The sequence below is a fragment of the Pogoniulus pusillus genome, chromosome Z (assembly GCF_015220805.1).
Source record: "Pogoniulus pusillus isolate bPogPus1 chromosome Z, bPogPus1.pri, whole genome shotgun sequence".
In the NCBI taxonomy this organism is placed as follows: domain Eukaryota; kingdom Metazoa; phylum Chordata; class Aves; order Piciformes; family Lybiidae; genus Pogoniulus; species Pogoniulus pusillus.
In genome coordinates, this window is record NC_087309.1 from 26,906,788 (window position 1) to 26,928,029 (window position 21,242).

A 21,242-nucleotide genomic window follows, 5' to 3' on the forward strand; every position below is an offset into this window, starting at 1 on the left:
GACCCAGCCAGAGCCATTTTAGGTCAGCAATGCCCCAGTGAGAAAGTTCTGTCAGTAACTGGGGCGTCAACACAATAGACCACTGTGTTGCCTGTGGTGATGGGAACAGGGATGAGCCCCTCCATTCTCCTGCAGCTGGGCCTGATCCTCTGCTTTGGGCCCAACTTACGCTTCCTGCACGTTTCGCAGATGGGGCTGTGGTAGGGAGTGACTTAGGGCGTGGAGAACAGCCTGAGGCTTCTGGCCTTAGAGCTGAGTGCCCATGGGGCGTGTGGTGTGTGCTGCACATTGTCTCGTGTGTGTGTGCCTGCCTGTGTGTGCTGTATGTGCTGAGTGCAAGTATCTGCACCCTGCCCATGGGGTGTGTGGTGTGTGCCTGCGTCTGCCTGTGTGTGCTGTATGTGCTGAGTGCAAGGATCTGCACCCTGCCCATGGGGTGTGTGCTGTATGTGCTGAGTGCAAGGATCTGCACCTTCGCACGCTGTGCATGTGCATGCACGCACGCGTGCACACGTATCTGCACGCATGTGCCTGTGTCTGTCTGTGCATGTGCACGTCCGTGTTTGCATACACACCAACACGCGTGTACCCGCGGCACGCCTGCACACGCCTGGCCGTGCCAGTGTCCGTGCCCGCGCACAGCTTTGTGCGCACACGCGCTCGTGCCCGCCGGCGCACGTGTGCGGGCGCGTGCTGACCTGCGCGCCCGCGGCCACGCACAGAGCGCTGCGAGCCCACAGGGCCCGTGACCGCGCACACTCCTGCGGGCGCGCACGCTCGCGCCCGGCGCGCACCCGCATGCGCCGCCACACGCGCGCAGCTACGCCAACCGCGTGCCCCAGTGCGCGCGCGCCCGCCTGCCTCACGCTCCGCCTTCCACCCTGTCCGTCGCCTCCCATTGGCCAGTGGGTCCGCGGTGGGGGCGTGTCGCGGCTGCGGCGGGGGGCGTGGCGGCCCCGCTCGGCGCTCTGCCATTGGCGGCGGGCGCCTTTGTGTGCCGGCGGAGCGGGTGGCCGCCAGTCGCCGCCGCGTCGGAGGGGCCGGCGGGACCGGGCCGCGCCGGGCCGCGCCGAGCCGCGCCACGCCACGCCACGCCACGCCACGCCACAAAGGCCGCAGCATGGTTCTGGTGCACGTCGGCTACCTGGTGCTGCCCGTCTTCGGCTCCGTGCGCAACAGAGGTACCGCGCCGTGCTCTGGGGATTCGCGTCCCGGGGCCGCTTCTTGCGAAGCAGGGAGGTGGGTGGGCAGGACTCAGGCTCCGGTCTCTCGCAGAAGGAGGGGTGAGCTTTCCCCCCAGCCCTCATCGTGAATGCGGGCTGCTCGGCGGTTGGGACGAGCTCTCTGGACTCCCTGCGCAGGGCTCCGTACCCTCTCATGCCCCGCGTCTCACCCCTAGCAGTGTCCGTTGTGGGGGTTTTCCCCTCCTCGCCCTCTCCGCCCCCCGGGACCACCCCGGCTCCTGCCGCTTGCCCAGCTCCCGCCTGCACCTCCAGTCTGTGCTTCGGTAGGTCCATTTTCCTTCTTTTATTTTTTAAATTTTGTTTTATTTTTTAATTTGACACCTCCCACCTCCCGCACCCCAGCCCCCCCGTCTCGCCGTGTAGCGTAGCCACCAGGCCATTTCAGCGTAGCTGTAGACTATAACAGCCATTTCTGTACCTTCATCCTGTTTAGCTGAGTACATTGCACTGTAAATTCCTGTTAAGTGGATTCATTTTGCTGTAGTCGCTGGGCGCACAGCCTCCTGAGGGGCTTGAAGGGGGTGGGGGACGGGGACGACGACAGACACCCCCAAAATGCGGCCAGAAGCCCCCAAAGAAATTAAATTGGTGAAAGGAAATCTGGCAGGGAAATGCAATTGGCATTAATTAAAAAATAAAACTGGAAAAGAGTTGGAGAGTAAGATTTATGATTAAACGCTAGCTAAAACCCGCCCCAGATCCGCTGGCCAGCATTGACAAGAGTCGCCCGCAAAGGGGTGCAGCATCCCTGTCCCCAGCAGCGGTGACACTACTGCTGGCAGCTGTCCCCCGTGGGTACCCACCCAGCCGCTCGCCCGGCTAGCCTCATGCTCCTTACTACTCCTCCTATCAGCCACAAGTGTCCCGTCTCCATAGCTCACCTTCACCATGGCCAACACCCCCCGCCAAAAACTGGTTGTGAAAAGAGGCGACTAGCAAAATGGTTTTCCATTAAACAGGGATAAAACATTTTTTTCTGCTGTGCTAAATTACTTCCTGTTCTTATTTTGTGGGTAATTTTCTGTATCGAATATCCTTTGGTTGTGTATCTTCACCTTTTTCTTGTACTAAAACTAAAGCATGGTCTGTATTTTTTTACATTACCTAGTTTCTGATGTAAATCTTTCTGTAGAGACATACCCTGCTGAAATGTAATGTGCTGTAGCCTATACATCTGCTCAGTGTACGCTGCTTTTGTTCTGTTGCCCTTCCATAGCATGGTGGGCCTTGCCTTTTTGTATTGTGTGCATGATGACATTGTTACACACGATTCCACTAATACTAATATACGATCTCTCAATAAAGAAACTAGTTTTCCTATATTAACCTAGTGTGCTTTTTCTATTGCTGTTTTCCCATTTATTGTTGTATCCTGCTGTTTAGATTTTTTCCTTGCTTTCCCCTATTGTGAGGTTTGAGTGAGTGGATTTTTTCCTGTAGTGCAGATATGGGGGCTTCTTAATACATTTTTTTTCTCCTATCCCATATCTACCCTCAGCATTAGTCTGTCTGTACATACTCCATAGATGCAGTCCCTATTTCTGTTGTGCTGATGCAGTATTAATTTTTACTGCAGAATAGCAAAAGAAAAAGTGTCTAAATCCAAGCCCTTATTAATAATAACTAAGAAAAAAAAAAGATATTTGATGAAGGGTTTGCCACTTATTTCATTCTAGTTACAACATTACATGTTGCTTACCAGATTGATTCTCACCCTGAGTGGGATGACCTCCAGACGGATGGGGAGAATTATGGATTTCTAAGCTCTGATTAGCAAGTGATAAGTGAATCTGAGGGGGAAAAAAAATCCCTCTAATCTATTATCTGTATATTTAAACATATATGCAAGTGCCCTGCCCACCATCTGCTGGACGAGAAGTTGCTGGGCCTCTGTCCTGCAGTGACTGGCACACTATAAATATCTTCACTAGACCTCTGCAAGGCAGGGCTTGTAAAACCATCTCAGCTGCTAATGTTGTAACTACATTTTTGTGCTTGAAACCTTCGGGCCCACCATCTTCTGAATAACCAGATTTGGTCAAAAGAAAAACTGTAAAGTTGGGAGAATGTCACTGAGAACTAAAATACTGGAAGAAGGGGGTGATGGACAACCAGATTGTGGTCAGCAAACAATTTTGCTGCAGCTGCAAAGCGATAGTAATACTGGTCGCCTCTCCTTGTCCCTGTGCCAGACCTCCTTTTCCAGGTCTGCAAAATCGTCCTGCAAAACATCCCAATTTTGGCTTGGATGCTACCATAAACTGAGAAAAGTCAGGGCTCCCAAAAGCAGGAGATGGGGGTGGGGCTGGGGTGGAGAGGGGGAACATTTTGTCTTTAATTGCATTTCCACAGAAGTGGGGGACTCAGGATTGGATATTTGCCTTTAACAAAGGGAAGACAAATTCAGCAGGTCGGTGGCTCCCACTGCTAAAATTTCAAGAGAAGCCACTAGCTAACAAAACAAAAGCCAGTGGCTCCAGGAACCTGCCCACCCTGCCTTACCCTAGCATCTCTCCAAGAGACACATCATCTTGCAAGGCCGTGCCTTTCCACCTCCCTCCTGGCTTTATCTTGAGTTCGATTGGTTTTGTTTTTAAACATTTATTTATGATTTCCTTCTCCGTTTTTCCTTTTCCATGTACCTCGATGACTGTTTGGCCATTCTGTCCTCCTCCCTCTCCTCTGCCCCCCCTACTCCCATGTATGAGCACAAGCAGTTTTCGCCCCTGGATGTAGTGTATGCTGTGGCCCTTTGTTCTCGCTCCATCCTCGCCCCAGGCCAGCGCTGAGCTCCGTGCCTGACACATGTCCCCATACGCATCCCAAGGAGGAGGCTGTGCTTCTCGCTTGCATGAAGGGAGACGTGCATGCCTGTTGGGGCTGATCATTTTCCAATGTGATTTTTTTTTTCTTTTATTTTTCAAATTCGACCCTTACTCCATATGAGACAATGAAATTTGGTTTATACTGTGGTAAAAAATAATCCCTCTTCCTCTACCCCACCCTGAAACTCTGGCAAGTATAAGTCCCATTCCCTCTGAAACGTACCTCATGCTACATACACCTGCTGGCAGCTGCCCTTTTGTTAGGAGTGGTGGATTCGCTGCAGCAAGGGGACTAACACTCTACCCCCCCCCCGCCCCCACGCCTCCCCCCGACAGATCTGCAAATTAGCGCTCATACAGAGCACAACTGCTTGGTCAATGTACTCTGAGGGTACCTTGGTAAGCTAATACAGAAAGCTGCTGGGTTAATGGCAGCTGGTACAAAGCAATTTCATCTGCATCGTATTTTTGACCTGTCTTGTTAGAGACACACTCTTACAAGAGGAAACATTTCACCCCTTCTTTCCACCTTGCAGCCTTGTTAGTCAGTAACCACCAGGTTTTCATGCCTCATAATCCATCAAATGCATCCACAATTTAATGACTTAATTCCTTTGACACTCCCAAGTCTTGGAAAGCCACCTGGTACAAAGAAAGTAATCTTCTTTTATTTTAGCATCCTGGGCTGAGGAAATCCAAGATGAGTCACGTGCTAGTGGTGCTGCTGTGGGTGTGGAGGCACATGCAGTGATTTCTGTAAAACCTATACATCTCTCCAGCACCAACACGTATTCCTGGGCTGCTTTAAATAACTTCTTTAAATAACACAAGGATAAAACTGAGCGTGGACAAAACAGACTGATATTCGTTTATGTAAGGGTTGTGTCAAGGTCTTATATGCATCTATGTGCATTTAACGATACCACTTTTGAGCTGGGCCAGCCTGTCTCTCACATGGGGTCTGGGATGGTGTCACAATTCCTATCAATTTTAAGAAAGAGATAAACAAATAGTAGTCACATTTTGCTCATTGGGAATTACCAGCAAAGTCTAATGAAGGCTGACCTGGATTTACCTTGCTGTGTGCAGATCTGGTCTCGTGGAATTATTTAATAACTGGTGAGTTGGTGCCCAGGTGAGAAGGCAAACACAGCTGTGAAGCTGGGAGAGGGACATTTGGAGATGTTTGACACAAAACCTGGGAGCTGTTCTGGTTGGCAGAGGCAAGGTGGTGTGGACTCAATAAGGGACAGACCAGCATCACTCAGTGCATCCTGGGCTTGCCAAAGGTGGGGTGAGATGTAGGCACCAGGATGCTGCCATAACCACCTCTGGCCTTAGTCCTCGCTGAGTCCTCCTCTGTGAATCTCCTGGAAAGACTGTCCTATAGTAAGTCTGAGCTTCTTTTTTTATTGCTGTTTTAAACCCTGCTGAAAGGGAAAGATGGAGCACTGTTGGGGCAGGTATGGGAGCCCTGTCCTCCCAGAACTGTAGGAGAACTAAGTGCTATGAGGAGTGAGTGTGGCACCCAAAAATGGCTTGTCTCTCTCTACTGATCAGTTGGAATGGTCACAGTGGCTGGAGATGAAGAAGTGGAAGGAGAGGGAAAGATGACTCTTGTAGGGGCTTTTCAGAGCATGATGCCAGATAGTGAGGGCATGGGCATCCCCTCTTGCCCATTTACATGCTGGTTGAGACAAAAAAATGTGTGCTGGGGCTGCCTCTTGTCAAAACTGGAAGGTCCTTAAGGGGACAGCGGGTCAGCAGTGAAAAGTCTTTCCCATCCTCAACCTGGGAGCACTTGTTTTGGGAAGCAATTAAATGTGCCAGGCATGCAAAGGGAGCTTTTTCAAAAAATATTCTCTGGCATCTGGATTATCTTTGATCTCAGTAACCTCCAAGACCAGAGTTGATCTGGCAGTTGAGAGATGTGTGGTGGCACTGCCAAATGTGATTCTTGATCATCTCTTGCTATTTTGGTGTTCTATATCAAACTACAGCTCCTGGAGTCAGTGATAGCACATCATTTTTCAATTAAAAGGTAGTATATTAAGTAGAAGCTCAGACTGCTGCTTATGGAAAACTTGGTGCTCAAAACTCAGCAGTAAGCTACAGCAGTAGGAAGGTTTTTCAACCAACCCAGTGTTCTGGAAAGGAGAAGGGTGATGCGTGGCTGCATGGAGCCAGGGCAGGGACCTGCAGGTGGACAGTGAGAATGGGGCTAAGGATCAGTGGTGAAAATGATGATTTTCTCCCTTTTTAGGTTCACTTTGTGGATATGGAGTCAGCCTGCTGTCAGGGTTGGCAGAACTGTTGCAGTTTCCCAAGTGGCTCTGCACATGACCCTGTGAGAGATCTCCCAGTTATAACCTTACCTGGTCTTTTCTTACTCCTAAACCTTCTTAGGAAGAAAACTGTGTCTTTTGGGAATGGCTAAATCCTCCCTCTAGACTAAAAAAACTTCAATCACTTTTCAGCCAGAGCAACATATCCTGCTGGTGGAAGAGACTCATCTTCCTGTGCTGGAGACCTCAGGTGGGCAGAGCTCAGAAGGGAAAAGGATGCAAATTCATGTCCTTTCCATGCCCCCCTCCTCCTCTCCTCACCTTCAGTTAATTCTTTCTGCTCGCTCTCTGCTCAGTTTTTCAGTCTCCCAGGACTTTTTCTCACACATTTTCCTGCCTGCTGGTCCTTCACATTTCCTAGCCCCAGCTGGGTTGGGCTGGCTGACATATGCTGTTGTGGATCCCTCTTGGTAAGTGTCCTCATCTGCTGTCATTTTCTCTGTCTTTAAAGGCTGTAAAATGTGCCTGCAGGAGAGCTGTGTGTGCATGGCTTATAGCTCTTTAATGAACATTATCACTTTAGTTTGACAGACTAGGCATCACAGGTCAGGACCAAAGGAAGAGCTGGGAGCAGTGAAGATGAAGGTTATGGGAAGTGGCAATAAGGCAGAGCTTGGTACCTGTGAGCTTGAGCCCTTCAAATTGAGGACATATATGTGGGGAGATGTTTGAATGAGGATTTCAGTAGCTCAGTGGAGAGCCTGGATATCTCTGTCTCTAGTACTGCATACCACTGCTCCTGGCTGTTCACAGTGGCTGCCGTTCCTTTCCTGAAGGTGATGCCCCAAAGTGTGTTTGACCATCGTCTTAGATGGGGCTGAGGTGACGCTGCAGAGCTATTGTTTCTCCATCCCCTTCCTCAAATTGTACAAGGATCAGTCATTTCCCTGCATGAGGAAAAGGCAGGGTGATGGGTATCCTCTAGGACTTCTTTGATGGGACCTTGAGCAGGATTCTGGTGGAACTGGTAACAGCTAACCGGGCCACATATCCAGGCAACCAACACTAGGCTTGAGTTAGGAGCTGCTCTGAAAATCTGCTCTTGTCTTTTTATCCTGGCTAGAGAAGGTCTCTAAAAACCATTCAGAAACATGATCTCTTAGGCATCTGCCTGACTGCAGCTGCTCCTCATGTTGGGCTCCTGCAGTGGAGAGTGGGCACAGGAAATGCCCCCATGCAAATGTGCCCTTCCAGTGGCACTTTGTGTGGAGTCTCTGTGCTTTCTCAGTCTCCCGGTGGCACAGGTAGCTCAAGGTACTGATACAGCCAAAGGTTTCTTGGTTTCTTTTGAAACTGAGTCCATGAGGAGGTATGTCATGAGCACTTCCCCAGTCAACCTGTTTCCATGACAGATCTGCTTAGAAGCTGGGTATAGACAGACAAAAGGAACCATTCACCCTTTTTTTTGATAGCAGAGGGAGTGCCTGTTCTCATGCAGTCCTGAGGCACTGGGTAGGATCTCATATGTCTGGTCCTTTCAGGGCTGATCATCAGCAGCTGTTGGGAGCCGAGACTTAAATAGACTACTCTGTGAGCCACGCACCACAGTGAGGAGCAGCTGGAGTTAGAAATGAACTGTAGGTTCATGGTGAAGCTGCCTGACAATGAGATTGGACACCAAACTGGAAAAGTGTAAACTTGTTTACATGTACATAAATCCAAAGTCCTCAACATTTAGAATGGTTACTTGGCATTTGTACTGGGGTGGGACAGGTGAGAGCCTAGTTTAAAGTGTTGTGTTGTTGTTGTTTTTCTGTAAAGTAACTGGCAATAAACTGACCACAGCCTGAAGGAGATTTTTTTGGCATGAGGGTTTGACAACACAGGGTTTGCAAGACTATCAGCTTGTTTTCAGCTGTGGCATGGCATTTGCTGGCAAACTCGAGCAGGAGGCTTTCAAATCTCAGGCAGCATCTGAAAGTAATGAGGGTTCTAATGCTTCAGGCAAGTTGTCCATCAAGTCTGGCAGTTTTCACAGCCCCCAGGCAGAAAATACCATGTCCCTAATTTGCCTGGCAGGAAAGGAGCTGTAAATCTCATGCAGATTACCGTGTTTCTTGTTGTGGTTTGCTAAATCCACATTTCTCTTTATGTAGCATGGCCTTTAATATTAATATCTTTAATTTCATTTATAAATTCAGCTATCAGCTTTCATTAGTCATCCTGTTAATGATCCCAGGCAAGAAATTTGTCATTTGACGTCAAAAGGCAGATTAAGGGACTTCTAGAGCCTTGGGTAACGGCTTCATGCAGCACTGGAATTATAGTGGTTGGCATATTAGGCCAATACTGTGTATGATTTGCATCTGCTGTTCAGGGGTTGAGTGATTGTTTTATATATTTAGCAGAAAACAAGAGCATTTCTTAATCATGGATGGTGGTATTACATTTCCTGCGAGCTCTGTCGTATTATGAATCACTGCGCTATAAACATCTTGTTGCCGGTGTGCCTGATTTTGCATTACCACAGTGGTAGGCCCTGAAGGGTCAGAGCCTGACAGCTCTCCTCCTCCCTGAGGGGCTTGACTGCACGAATGGCTAATTGAAATTAAGAAGTTCCCTCAGTGCTAGGAGCTGGAAGGAAATGGGAGTGGAGTAATCTTTGCTTGGCCAAAACTGAGTCTTTGGTCTTTGCTCTCCTTGATGGCAATGTGAGAAGGTTGGTAGGGTTTGGGGACGGCTGTTTAAGGCATGAAATAGTGGAAAGAAGTTCACAATATTTGCTCAAAACATCTGGAGTCCAACAGAGTTCAGCTGAAACCTGATGTAGCATCCCCAGGCCTTGGTCCGTTCAGTTCTGTCGTGAGGAGGCTTGGTAGGTGTTAGGAGCAACCACCGTGTTTTGGAGAAATCTTTTCTTGTCCAGCCATTATTTGTAAAATCCCACAAACATCTATGGGCTGAGATAAGCAATGAGGAGGTCTTCAGCACAGAGAGAGTATGACTTGAGTGGGCTTTGGTGTTACAAAGCTTTTCACAGAGTCACAGTAACATTCTGGTTAGAAAAGACCTCCAGGATCACCAAGTCCAACCGGTGTCCCTACTCTGCAAAGTTCAGCCTTAAACTGTATCCTCAAGCACCACATCCAAATGACTTTTAAACACATCTAGGGTCAGTGACTCAACCACTTCCCTGGTCAGCTCATTCCAATGCCTGACCACTCTTGCTGTGAAAAAATGTTTCCTGATGTCCAGACTAAACCCACCCCGCCACAGCTTGAGGCCATTCCCTCTTGTGCTATCACTGATTACTTGTGAGAAGAGACCAGCAGCAGCCTCTCCACAACATCCTTTCAGGTAGCTGTTTTAATACTGAATGTCTCAGTTGCATGCAACACTGTAAAAGTAGATTCCCTCCTGTGCTGGTCACCTGCAAAGCCTCCAACTTTCTCTGCACAGTGCTCCTCTGGATGTAACCTCCCTCAAGATAAATGGTTTGCAGACAGCTCTCCATGAGGCTATACAAAGAGAATGTTATCTGTGGCGTACAAGTACTTACCAAGCAGATTTTGCTTAGCCTTCATTGGCCTGAATGGGAAACCTCTGTATGAACGTGTGGTGGTCTGACCCTGGTGCCATCAAGGCTGGACACCAGGTGCAATCAAGCTGCTCTATAAATCCTATGCTCAGAAAGACAGAAGGTAGAAAGGAAAGTGGGAAAGAACTCATGGGTCAAGAGAAAGGTAGTGTGATAAAGAAAAAGGTGCATGCAAAAGCAAAAGAAAACAAAAATCTCTTCTCTGCTTCACATCAACAGGCAATGTCCAGCCACTTCCTAGGAAACAGGGTTTCAGTACACACAGCAGCTGCTCTGCAAAACAAGTGTTGCAATGCCCTCTTCTCCTTTCTCTTGGGTTTTATTCATGAGCAGACTACACATGGTATAGAATATCCCTTTGGTCACTTTGCCTCAGCTGTCTTGGTAATGTCCACTCCCAAGATCTTGCCAAGTCTACCAGCTCGAGAGGAAATGTTGGAGACAGCCTCGATGCTGTAAGCACTGATCAGCAATAGCCAAAACAGTGGTATGTTCCCAGCACTCTTTTTGCTACCAATACACAGAATGAAACTATGGGGAAAAGGAAAATCAGAAAGACCCAGCACAGAACCTGAGATAAGTTTCACCAGGTGATGTATAGGCTGGACATTAGGAGTATTTTCTTCACTAAAAAAGGTTGTCAAGCCTTGGAGCAGGCTGCCCAGGAAAGTGGTGGAGTCACATGGGATGTGGTCTAGTGGTGACTCAAGCAGAGTTGGCTTAATGATTGGACTTGATGATCTTAAAGGTCTCTTTCAACCTAAATGATTCTACGAATCTATACTTTCCTGCTCTTCTCAAAATGGCAACAAAACCTACTGTTCACCATTAATCTGTTGCTCGGCTCTGCCTTACTCCTTCCTCTGCTAAATTGGTGGCCAAGCTTTTATCTCTGGAGGTGTGAGCTGAATATACGGTATTGCATGAGAATCAGGCCCTGAAATAAGAGGTGTTTTGTCCCAGTGGCAGCTTGGGATGTGTGGGTGGGTGCTGCATCAGCAGCTGATCTTTGTGGCACTTCTACTGACTTGAGTTGCCAGGGACTAGAGCTACATGAAAACGGAGATATGTGGTTTTGATAATGATGACTATTTTCCAGTTCACTGGCTGAAAAAGTATTTTCCTGGTTTTGTACTGCCTCTGAGATTTTCAGCAAAATGAGGGGAGGGGAAAGGTTTTTAAATTATTCATTTGAAGTGAGATGAAATAGGCCACAACTGTGGAAGTGAAATGCTGTCTTATGGCAGAAAATGAAACAGCATCAGCTGGATGCAGGGAATAAAATGCAGGGAGTGTTTCTGATGGATGCTTTGCAGAAAATACCTGTGCAAAAGTACCTGCTGCTTTTTCACTGCATTGAACAGAGAGTGCTTGCACCTCTCCCCAGCCTGCAGCTTTGGTGCGTCAGCATGACTGGTCACAACTTCGTGGTCCCACAAAAGCAATGGGGAGACAGCAAGGGCCCTTTCCCAATGCCCTGCAATCCAAACTGAGGAATGGACATGCTTTGCAGAAACCCAGCTCATTGGCAGCATCTCTTGGGAGATGAATCCAAGCCAGCATGAGAGCCAAAGGGCATCAAAGAAGTGCTGGGATCCTTCTGTGAGCCAGGGCTAGGAGCAAGGGGATAGTAATGAGGAGGAGAGATGGTGCGCCAGGGCACACAGAATCTAAGCACACTTGGAGCTGCCACCTCTGCAGAGGATTTTGGGGGAGCCCTCTTTGAATGAAGCCTGTCAGAGGTAAGTTTAATGGAGTGAATGGTTGCATGGAATGGCACAACGCTGAAACCAAAATGCTCCTCTCCAGCTCACAAATAGACCCAGCTCCTGATTCTGTTTCCTTCTTTTTTTTTTGTTTTCCTTCTCCTCCCCCCTTTTTTTTTTGTTTTTCTTTTCAGAATAAAGAACAAGCTGCTTTTCAGTGATGCCATGATGTGTACACTTTCACATTATGGCAAGGAGTGGAGATTTGAGAAAGCCAATAAATATACTGAGACGTTGTGATTAAAGAAAAAAGGGAAAAAAAGCAGGGGGCGGGGGTGAGGGATAAAAGCCCAGAAAACAACAGTAACATGAACATGAAAATCTAAAATGTTTGCCAAGGTTCAGATATCAAAAAGCAAATGAAAAGGTTCTTTGTTCCTATTGATGCCTGCAGTGAGAGGTCTGCTCCTGATGTCTCCTGGGGTTTAAGATTGGCTATGGTGCAGTCTCCAAGCTGTAGAAGTTGCTGTCTCTGTGTATCCACATGGATACCACCTTCTGTGGTAAGGAAGGTAGTTTTTACCTCTGGTATCCTGCACTCTCCAAAGAGCAGGCCTTAAAATTTCTGGCAAATTTGCATCTGTAGGAGAGGTTTTAGCTGTGTAGAAGTAGTGGGTGATGGTGGAGGGAAGAAGGGCAGCACACAGTGAAGCCCAGGAGGCTTTCAAGTCAGCGAGTTATGGATTGGAAAGTCAAGGAAAAGCAGCAACAGAGAGAGAGGTCACACATCACAGGCCAGAGGTGCTTGTTAGCATGGCTTAGAAATGGTTGGGAGAATCACAATCATAGAATGGTGTGGGTTGGAAGGACTCTTAAAGGTCAACACTCAAAGTTGTGTCCCTTGTGTACAAGGACCTTTCCACTAGACCAGGTTGCCTAAAGCCCTGTCCAAAGTGGCTTTGAACAGTTTCAGGGGTGAGGCATCTACGACCTTCAGCCTGTTCCAGTGCATCACTACCCTCACAATGAAAAATTTCTTCGTAGTATTTAATTCAAATCTCCCATCTTGTGGCCAGCAGGCCAAGAGAGGTAACTCTTTATACTGCTCTTGTGAGACCCCACATCAAATACTGTAGCTAGTTCTGGTGCCCTCGTTATAAGGAGGACATGTAGCTGTTTGGCCAAGTCCAGGCTAGGGCCACAAAGTTGATCCGAGAGCTAGAACACCTCTGCTATGAAGATAGGCTGAGGGAGCTGGGGTTGTTCAGCCTGGGGAAGAGAAGACTCTGGTGGCACCTTATAGCTCCCATCCAATACTGGAAGAGTTCCTATAGGAAGGCTGGAGAGAGACTTTTAATAAGGGTGTCTAGCAATAGGACAAGGTGGGGCTGGTTTTAAGCTGAGGAAGAGTAGGTTTAGACTGGATCTTAGGAAGAAATTCTTCATTGTGACGGTGGTGAGACAATGGAATGGGTTTCCCAGGGAGGCTGTGGATTCTTTCTTCCTGGGGATCTTTAAGGCCAGGTTGGATGAGGCTTTGAGCAGCCAAGTCTAGTTGTGAGGTGTCCCTACCCATGGCTAAGAGCCTCTAAGTTCCCTTCCAAACTGAGACATTCTGTAATTCTGTGGTTCTGAAACTGTTCTATCACTACACTCCTCCTGGGGTTAACAGTCCCTCCCCATCTTTCATTTAGTGAGTACTGGAAGGCTGCCATAAGGTCTTCCTGTAGCCTTCTCCAGGCTAAACAAACCCAACTCTTTCAGCGTGTCCTCACAGAAGATGTCTTACAGCTCCTCTTCCTCTTCATGGCCCTCGTCTGGACCAGCTTGAGCAGGTCCCTGTCTTTCCTGTCCTGTCGGTCTCCGCTACATACAAGCTGAACAGTGTTGCAAGTGGCCATTGACTGATTTCCACAATAGTAAGAGAAAAGGAGATATTTGTGAATCAAGCCAAGCTTCTTGGAAGGGCTGAGCACTTTGGTTGAATGGTCCACCACTTGTGGTGGAGAGCACAGGCCATTCAGCAAAGTGACAGCTCTGCCCAAGCTGCACCTGTAATACCAGGGCATCTTAGAAGTGAGAGCAGGTTAATGCTGTTGGGGCTTTACACTGCTGTGCTGCTACCCTGAAACATGGAGAGCAGAAGTTTATACGCTCTGTTAGAGCAGAAGAGCAAATGGCCTGAACCCAGAGGTCCCAGGAGAAAGTTCGTCATCCATGCAGCTTTTCTTGTTTCTCTAACAAAAGAGGAATAGTCTCACTGTAAAACATCAGGAATCAGGATTTTGCTCATCCAGCTTTCTATGCGAGGGTAGTCAGCCATTGGACATTGCCTGCAGGCATCTCTTGAAGTCTAGGTGTTTAGACATCTGCAAGTCTTGGGCAACTTCTGAGCCAGCCAACACATCCTAGTGGAGCTTAATTTAATTTACTTTGTCAAAATTCTGCTTCTGAATGGAGGAACAGGAGCAGGTACACCACAGTTCATTTTTTGCAGTTTGGCTGGTGTTCTGGTGGCACCACTGAGAACTTCAGATCCCAACTTTAATTCCTATTCCTTTGTAGCTGGGAGCCCCAAGAAGCCAACAGATTTTATGGCTTGAACAGGATTGTTGTGGTTTTTTTGTTGGTTTTTTTTTTTTTGGCAAAGCTGGACTGAATCTGAAATACATCTCTGTAATTGTTGCTTTTCATTCTTTTACTTGATATCTGTCAGAACCATCATCCAGTGGACACTGCATGGGTTAGTGTTATTCATGCTGGGTTATTTTATCTCAGACAGACTGAATCCAGTGGTTAGGACTGAGAAAAATCTTGTAATCCTTTTCTGCTTTCTCTGTAGTTTCAGTTACACTGTGAACTGACAATGTGCATGGAAATGCACATCAAGGATTATTTTTATTCCAGTCTCTGAGTGAAGCCTGTACATCTTGTGATGCAGAAGTACTGGGCATGGCATGACTCTCTGTGTGTGTATGCATTTGCAAGTACACCACTTGTAAGAGTAGAGGAGACTTTCTGTATAGAGTCATATGCATATGGAACTGTGCAGTCTTTTGGATTGGAAGGAACCTTTTAAAGGCCATCCTTTCTAACCCTGCTGCAGTAAGCAGGGTCACCTTCAACTAGATCAGGTTACTCAGAGCCCCACCCAACCTGACCTGGAGTGTTTCCAGGAATAGGGTTTTTATACCACCTCTCTGGGCAACCTGTTCCATGCTGGTGGTGCTTTCAGAGGTGCAATGTGGAGGCACATACCCAGCTGTCTCAGAAGATACTTCTTGGGAGGGGGAAATAAAAAATGCATCTTCTACTGGCTGATAGACATGCTGAATAATTCAGTTGGGAAGGGACATCTGAGGTCTCCAGTCCAACCTCCTGTTAGGGTCAGGGCTGCCTTCACAAGTCTTGAGTGTCTCAGGTTTTTGCCCAGCCAAATCTGGGATACAGTCAAGGATGCAGATGACAGCACCTTGATGACACTTGCTCTCTAGTCAGCACTCCTTTGGGGGACACCTGTGTGCAGGGGTGCAGAGGCACTCTCATCTGCTGTAAGATTCAGCATTGGTCACTTCCATTCTGCCCTGGGCTTGTATTTTTCAAGCAAGCCACTTTCATGGCCACATCTGCATGGTGAAGATCCCAACCCATCAGAGGTCTGATCCAAAGCCAAACATCTGGGCTGTGTCCAGCACTGCAAACAGAAACTGACTCTCAAAGAGCTGGGTGCTGCTCCTGCTTACTCAAATGGCATGCATGGGTGCAGGTAGGCAGTGGTGTGACCCTAAGCTCCAGAGTTCCCCACTTCAACACTCCGGTCTTCTCTAAGGTTGACTAAGTGTGTTTAGTCTCCTAACTTCATTTCTCCATCTGTACAGTGCCCATCTCGCAGGCCACTGAGTATAAAACTCAGAGAATAAGGAAAATGCAGACAATCCTTCTCCTGTGTAGGTGAAATTCCTGGGGAAATATAAATGTGGATGGGAAAAAGAGGCTATGGGGAAAAGAGGTTTTCTGCTTTTCATCCTCCTTTCTGTGGTCTGTACTGAATAAGTGTGTTGCAGAATTGTGCCTGAAGAATTGTAGTGTGTGTAAGATCTTGGTCAGATGTCTCTAATGTCTTCAGAAAATAGATTTGGAGATTAAACAGAAGGCTGAAAACCTGGGATTTTTTTTGATGCAAAATAAACCCCTTGGTTATTCCTTAATGTCCTATGCACATATATGCATATTGTAAGAGTCGCTTTAAGATTATTTAGTTTTAATGCAGAGGGTGGCATTTTCCCAAGACCATCCCCTGCAGCAGTGCAAAAAATTACCTAGGCCTCATCTTTTCTGTGAAATCAGCTTCAAAATAATGATCTGGGGGAAAATCTGGCTGCTGACACTAACTATACAGCTGCCTTATCTGTCTGCTCACATCCATATATTTGTTCCCCCCATGCATCATGCATCCCCCCAAGATCTTGACTTTCTGAGTCCAACAGAGACTTTTTGCAAAGCTGTCTGGTACAAGGCCATGGAGACTTGTGGCCACTTCTGAACAGCAGTGGATTTGTTGAAATAAATCAGATCTGGAGTCATCAAGAGGGAGTTAATGTAAAATGTCTTGGTGTTAGCTTTACAGTTATTTTAATAGTCAAAACTTCTCTATTAAACTGATTTGCCTGTATTTCACTCTTATTTTGTACCTGAGAGGAATAAAGGTTTTCCTTTAGGAAGGATGAATTTTGCAGGGTAAAAGAGCCATTATAAACCACCTAAATGTCTCAACCATAATGATGTGACACCTCACATCCTGAAACCCACACTGTTTCTGCTATGGTAGTGCCTGAAAATCCTCTGTTTCATCCTCTTCCCCACTGTCTTTTTTTCCTTATCCCAATTACACATTCAAAATGTGTAGCCTGGTGATGGTGTTGGTGTGCTAGTTTGAAGCTAGCTAGAATGTTTTGGGGAGAAGAACTAGATTACAGGCTGTGAAAGAGAAACAATGGTGATGTCTACTTCACTCATAGGCTTGCTGAGAGGTATAAGAGCAATAATGTAAATAGATAAGACATTCAGTCACTGCCTGGCCTTTGAGCTGCATTTCTCTCTCTCTAACCTAACCTGATTAATCCACCTGCTTCCTAACCCCCCTGGCTGACCTTCCATTCTTCCTTGGGCACAAGACAATGTCTGGGGTGAGGTAGAGAGGGGTGGGAGAAGGTGGAAGGGCAGTTGGGACTCAGGTTTCTGGGAGGGGAGTTGTGTTTCTGTATTACCTTTTACCTTGTATATTTCTGCATATAACTGCATATACGGTAAATATCTGCTTGTATATTGCACTAAGCTGTGAATATAAAAGCTTCATTTAATTTCCAGAGCTGGCTGAGCCTAGTCTGGATGGTTTCTAAAGTGGGGGGGGGGGGGGCAGGTAACACCCAAACAATCACAGTTGGGCACACAGCTGGTTAGACCTTGGGTAGTCATGAACAATTAAAATTGTCACCTTGTTTCAGAAGAGCAACTCCTGAATTCAGCCCCAGCCAGCTGTGATAAATTAAGACTCTATTTTGACCTTGCAGCTTGTACTGGTCTGGTATAGATATGAGCTGGCTTCGTGCTCAGGTCTGGGTTAATTGTGCTAAGAACTAACCCAAGTGTATTTTTCATGTTTTTCTAGGTCCTCTTTTGCCCATGAATGACAGTAGCTATACCTCTTTACTGGAGGGAGGGGTGTAGTGGGCCATGCTAGAAGGTGTTGGGTTGGGCACCTTTGTTTCTCATTTCTCTGCCATGCAACTGGCATCTCCTCAAACCTGATTCTGAGAAAGGTGAAGAGCCCAAGGGATGGGGGTTGGGTACTGCCTTGCTGGTGGCTGTTGGGCTGTGACAAACGTAGAGGACAGCACCCAACAGGTCTGACTGCAGTATGCTTATCATGACCCAGTATCTATAAAACCAACAACAGGGAGGATCTTGCAGCATCTTTAAATCCTCCATACTGTCTTTGTGGAAGGCAGGGGGATAAAAAACCTTTAACATGGCTCATAAAGTGACTGCCAGAAATACATGGCTGAGGGATGAGTGCTGAAAACTAAGAGAGAGCAAAGCTGCCAAAATTATTCCTTGCTTTAGGGTTTTTTGTAGATTTTTTTGGGGTGGATTTTCTGGTGTCTTTTTGTTAGCTTGCTTGTTTGTTGGTCGGCTTGGGGGCTTTTGGGCTTGGGCTTTTTTTGTTTGTCTGTTTCCTCTTCTTGGCTCTGTCTAACTGCAGCTCCTGGAGATTTGTCACAGGTCAGGAAAACTTAAGCCATGATTTGTAGAAGATGAATGGACTTTTAAAATCAATTTTGTTTGGTCCCTTGTGCCAGTGGGGTGCCAATCACTGTGTGCTGATGCTGTCTGGTTCCTCTGGTGCTATCATTAGGAGGTGGGGGCAGCATTCATTACAGGGAGGTTGAATCTTGCTGCCAGTTAGTGGAATTGAGCTGCCTGACCTTAATGTGTGACTGATATTAATGAGAAGACACCAACAGGCTGTAATGGAAACAATACAAAGCAATGCAAAGGCTTAGCATCTAAAAGACAGCAAAATAAATTAGATTCAGTAATTAGTAAAAATCCTTGGGGCCTAAAGGTCACACATGGAGCTAAAAAAATAAATGTCTTTTTTTCCGCTTCAAACTTGCACTGATTCCTTGTAGGCTCCCACACTCCCCCATGGAGTGCAGTCTATTTGCCTTGGACTGCTGGGAATTTCTGAGGTGGTTCTAACTTTACCCATATGGGTTCATTTTGAGCCCCACAACCATCCCCATCACCCTTCTTGTCTCTTCTGCTTCATTCTCTCTTGATGCACCATAGCATCTCTCTTGATGTACCATAGCATCTCTCTTGATGTACCAGTCATTCCACTGGGTACCTCCTGCTGTTACCCACAGCTATTTGACTCCCTGCAGATCCCATCTGGCCTTGGTGGCAGTCACCTGCTATGAATCTGTGAATGCCCAGAATGGATGCATTCATGCCCCTGTCCCTGGTACTCAGTTGCAGCCCTTGCTTCACTCCAGGTATAGTCAGGAGGTTGACTTGGTATGGTATGCCTAGAGAATGAGGAGCTTGCATGGATCTAGGATGCCCCACAATGAGGCTGTCTGCTGTCAAGGACATCTGTGTAGCTAAGTCACAAGTGGGGCTGGACAGGAGCTGTTTCCTTTCCTCCCACCCCCTCTCCTGTGGGATTTTTGAGACTATGAGAAGAAACACAAACTTCTGCCTGTGGCTCAGGGCTTTGAACTCTGCTTGAGACCCAGCACTGGCAAGTTCCTGCTCTGTAAGTGCCAGACCTACACAATGGTGTGAGTAGATGTCTGGGCTAGAATCATCAGCCAGGAGTATTTCTCTTTCTCCTCTCTTCATGAGTCCCACTTGCCCCATGGTACAGCAGAGTGGGCAGATGAGGTACAGATGAGGGGGGCCCAGCATGGGGGTCTTGAAAGAAAATAAAACTGGAGAATGAGCTCATCATCCCAGCTGTTTGCCAAGAAAAATCACGGTCCCTTCTTGTCTGGAGCAGATGAAGCTGTCTCTCCAGAGCTGAGAGGAAGCTCTGGATCAATGTGGTGCCAGCTAAAATAGTGAATCACAGGTTTCTAAATGCCTCCAGAATGTCTAGGGCCAGGACTTTGTTAAAGGTGCTCAATCCTTTGGGACTGAAAGATTTCCACTTCCTAAAATGCAGGACTGATAAATACAGACAAAGCTGAGTTATGTTAATGGTCTGTAAATCTATTGCTTACCTTTGAGGATGTATTCTCCCATTCAGTGTGCCTGGGTGGCCAGGAAGGCCAACAGCATCCTGGCCTGTATCAAGAACTGTGTGGCCAGCAGGCATAGGGAAGTGATCGTGTCCCTGTACTTGGTGTTGGTGGTGCTGCACCTAGAATAATGTATTCAGTTTTGGATCTTTCACTACAAGAAGGACACTGAGGTGCTGGAGCATATCCAAAGAAGGGCACAAAGCCAGGGAAGAGTCTACAGCACAAGTCTTATGAAGTGTATCTGAAGGAACTGGGGCAGTTTAGCCCAGAGAAAAGGAAGTGGACAGGAGACCTTATTACTCTACAGTTACTTGAAAGGAGGTTGTAATGAGGTAGAAGTCAGTATCTTCTCCCAGGTGACAAGTGATACAACAAGAGGAAATGACCTGAGTTTAAATCAGACATTTGGGAAAACCTCTTCACCAAAAGGTTTGTCAAGCTCTGGAACAGGCTGCCCAGAGAAGTGGTGGAGTTACTGTATTTAAAAGACATGTAGACATGGTGCTGAGGGACGTGGTTTAGAGGTGATCTATCAGTGCTGGGTTAATGGCTGGACACTGATCTTAAAGGTCTTTTCTGTGATTCCTGGTCCCATGGTTTGCAGGGCAGAATACCACCTGCTGCTGGGAAAAACTACACATGTAAGGTGAAGTAAGAGTACTTAAATAGGCTGCTACTGGTAGAAATTTTGCCTTTATCCTCTTGGTTCACCTTACTGGCAACGGTAACACACTAATTGGCACGGGACTCCTGGGTGGGTGCTCTATAAGACTGGGGTGATGTAGGAGACCTTGACAGATCACAGGGGAACAGATGGCATCTTCAGCTACCAAAGTATTACCAAGAGGCAAAGGGGAAGGCAATGGCATAGCAGCAAGCTGTGGTTGCACAAGCAGCTTTTCATGGGAGAAATGCAGAAGAGGTCCATCACTCACCACTTCTGCTGCCCCGGCCAGCTTTGTCCTCTGCCCAGCTCCTGCCTCCTCTTCTGTGAAAGAGGGTACATTAACCAACCAGGTTCTCCTCCCCCAATGCCATTTCAGTACAGAAACAGCTATTTTGGGTGTGCTGCGATTTGCCACTGCACAAAAAGTCTGCTTGAAGGCCCTGCAGAGAAACTGAAATCAAACAAATTTCAGATGGTCTCACAAATGAAGCTGAAAGGTCACAACACTATCAGGCAGGAGGTTGTGTGCCCTGCTGCAAGCCTCTGCTAAATATCAACCAAAGATTACTCTATGCTCTCCAAAAGGCCAAGAGCTATAAAGGCTCTGAGTTCCTTCTGCCACACATTCAAAGTCATGGCATCTAAAAATGGCACAAGTTACCTACGTGAAAGAGAGGCACAACCTCAGGAGCAGAAAAGCCAGAGGAAAATGTCAGGCTGGCGAGGAGCATGACACTGAATTTGAAAAGTTTCTAGATTTTTTTTTTTCTTTAAAGCCAGAAGGACTTGTAGGTGATGTGGCTAGTGTTAATTAATTTGGCATTTGGCCCAGCATCATCAATGCAACTTAATCAGCAGCTGTGACACAGAGTGTTGTTCATCTGACAGCCTCCTATCCCAGTTGCTGGGGGTGGGGGACACACCTCTCTGTCACATAGATCAACATATCTTATAATTTCTTTCTTTCTTTTTTTTTTTTTTTTTTCAAGGCTTCATCTGGCATTAAAGTTGTCAGTGCAGGAATGGTACAGGTCAGGAATTTCATCTGGGAAAAGCAGAGTCAAAGCATTGGTTAAACTGAGAGGTTAGACTCCTGTGGACAGAGCTTG

General features: G+C 47.1%; 1 protein-coding gene across 1 annotated transcript in view; it reads left to right on the top strand.

Annotated features, from left to right (window-relative positions):
- The first annotated feature begins 1,088 nt into the window (after nucleotides 1-1,088).
- ARK2C (arkadia (RNF111) C-terminal like ring finger ubiquitin ligase 2C) overlaps nucleotides 1,089-21,242 on the top strand; it is a 55,360-nt gene continuing 35,206 nt past the window's right edge. Inside the window, exon 1 of the mRNA XM_064176591.1 lies at nucleotides 1,089-1,181. Within this exon, the coding sequence (XP_064032661.1) occupies nucleotides 1,121-1,181 (61 nt within the window). The 5' untranslated portion in view covers nucleotides 1,089-1,120. The remainder of the gene's footprint in view (nucleotides 1,182-21,242) is intronic.